Below are 2,697 nucleotides of genomic sequence, written 5' to 3' on the forward strand. Positions count from 1 at the left end.
TAGAGGTCTGTTTCCCAGTTACCTGGAGGAGAAACCCATAGCTTACTATCCTAATGAAGACACTGCCTACAGCAGACTTGGGGAAGTATATAATTCTCTTCACCGTTTTGTGTCTTTGGGTATTACTCTTGTCATAGTGCCATCCCTTAGCTTGAATAGCATGTGACCCTAATGATGATGCATCTTGGCAAGTTTGAAGAGGACAAGATCAAGTCACGCCTGCCTCTCTCAAATTACTAGTGATGCTATGATTTTTTTTAATTTTTTTTTTTCTTTTTTTACTTAGTTTATCAGCTGACCAGTGTTCTTGGCATTCCTACAAGTCAAATTTGATAGTGTCTTTTCCAGTTCACTCTCAAATTGCAGTCTTTGGTCTGGAGTAGGCAAAGACCAGGTGAGCCTGGCTTTGTCCATTCTGGACTGCAGCTGGAAACAGCAGAAAAGTTATTGATCAAAGTAGGAAACTAAGTGGCTGACCTGCTTAATTTCTTGCCACAGTGACTTTGCAGCTGTAACTTGACAGCCAGGTTGTGGCATGCTCTGGACTCACTCAAAAATAACGCTAATGCCATTTATTTGTGCCTCAGAATCAAAGTCTTCATCACGATACAAGAACTCGCTGATATCCCACGATTTTGTCTGTGTTTAGGATGTTTTGCCTCTTTTTATATCTTGAAACTTTAATCCACGTGTCTTAGTTTTGAGACTGAAGCATCAGCTGCATATACTTTTGGACTGTCTTATCTGTCCTAACTTGCATTACTTTATGTACTATTAACTTTTTTGTGAGCTGTTTTGTAAATTTACCTGTTTCAGTATGAACTCTTGGTGTTCTGTTGCTTTCACTGTGTATAGAATATTATATATATGCGAAGATCTATTTAAGTTTCATTGCTAATATATTAGGGACCTATTAGTGACTGGGGTTTCAGGTAATACTTCAGTTTCTCTGCATCCACAAGGTGGAGCTCCAGGGAAACGCCAGTTTGTGATTTTGTGCCTGTCAGTCTGCTGAACAACTTTCATTTTGAGTGTATGTATTTTGGTATATGGCATTTTTAATGTATAGCTTTTCTGACTGGAGTTGGGAAGAGGATTTGCAGCATAGTGCAAAAAGTCTGCTTTGGTTTTAATCAAGGATTGAGTACAATGCATGAGAAATTTCTGGCACAGGTAAGACAATCGATAGTGCTGTTCAAACACATTACAACACGTGCAAAAGTAAGTGAGGCAAGTTAAACACAGATCTGGTAAGTCTTTTGCTACTCTCCTTCAATTTATTTTCCAGTACTTTTAGATATATTTTCAGGAAATAAAACTGATAGTCTTGAGTGGTAGAACCTTTTTCAACCAAAAATCAAGTATTTAAAAAAGGTAAAGCTCTATAATCATTAATATGAGGGCAAAATCTCTTCCCTTTAGTATACTTTGTACAAGGGAGCAGGAATCACGTGGAGGTGTTTTTTTCCCCATGGTGGGAGAGTGCCAAGTACACTTCCCTCCGTTTCTGTTCTCAATGGGCTGTTGATGCTCAGAGCCTCTGCCTTGTCCCACATTGCGTTGTGGCTGTGAAGTAAAGGAGTGGTCATGCTAGACAAATATATAGGGAATTGGGAAACACCCTCAGGAAGACCAGCAAAATGGGAGTGGTGGCATCAGTGCTGAGTGATGAGAGGTCATTTCAAATTACATGTGTAATGTGTATAACTTTTTCGCGTGTAATTAAACAAGTATGTAGTAACAGGGCTCAGTGAGTGAGAGGACGAAGGAATTTTTCAAGCCTCTTTGTAAAGTGTATGCAAACAGGATACTGTATTGCTCTTCAACAGTCTCCATTGCTTCAAAGATCAAAAGGAACTACACTGGTAAACTAGCACAGGTCATGGCCGATATGCTTGACGGTCAGAAGGAAATCGTTGTGCTCTTGTTTTCATCTTTATTAACAGTATAAAAGGACTTCTGTTTGCTTTTCAGCAACTTACCAATCATATTCGGGATACCCTGCCAGCCTTCAGAAGCAAACTCCAGAGCCAGCTGCTTTCTATAGAGCACGAAGTAGAGGTATACAAAAACTTCAGACCAGAAGATCCAACCAGAAAAACAAAAGCCCTGTTGCAGTGAGTGTCTAGTCTTTTGTGTGCTTTCCCACTTTGTATAGGTTTGTTTTGCTTTTTTTTTATTATTTGTAATGGGTTTAAATTTAAAGATTAGGATACGGTTAAGGATTCTATATACAAACTCTAAAGAATTCTGTGATTGATGTGCCAGAACACTTTATTTACTCTACAATTTCAGCAGAGTTTTCCCTAAATTAATTTTAGTAATCCCAGAAAAGAGAGAAAGCAGAACAGGAAAAGGTACAAAGATGGGCAACATAGATGATCAAAGGTAAGAAACTGCCTCTGATTGTATAGACACATTCTTCAGCCTGCCAAAAAGATGACCTCAAGCAAGGGGAGGAGGTTGTGTTAGAAGTTTGCAAGATGAGGAGTCTGAAAGGAGAATAGGGAATGCTTCTTTTTCCAATATAAAAACTTGGCTATCCAAAAGAACTCAAAGATGGCAATATCAAAATTAATCATAGATGTCAGTCCTTCATGTGATGTGCACCTAAGCCACAGAGCTCTTTGCTGCAGGAGCTGATACTAAAAATTTGTGTGCTTTCAGAAAGCAGCTAGGCAAATTCTTGGGATGGGG

The 2,697-nt window shown here is 39.0% G+C and overlaps 1 protein-coding gene across 1 annotated transcript in view; it reads left to right on the plus strand.

Moving 5' to 3' along the window:
* The window catches only part of LOC104158200 (dynamin-3), a gene marked incomplete at its 3' end in the record, with an annotated part of 40,923 nt that overhangs the window by 15,946 nt on the left and 22,280 nt on the right, over positions 1-2,697 (plus strand). The window contains exon 6 of the mRNA XM_009695785.1: positions 1,975-2,117. Within this exon, the coding sequence (XP_009694087.1) occupies positions 1,975-2,117 (143 nt within the window). The remainder of the gene's footprint in view (positions 1-1,974; positions 2,118-2,697) is intronic.

Source organism: Cariama cristata, unplaced genomic scaffold (assembly GCF_000690535.1).
Source record: "Cariama cristata isolate BGI_N322 unplaced genomic scaffold, ASM69053v1 scaffold6162, whole genome shotgun sequence".
Lineage (NCBI taxonomy): Eukaryota > Metazoa > Chordata > Aves > Cariamiformes > Cariamidae > Cariama > Cariama cristata.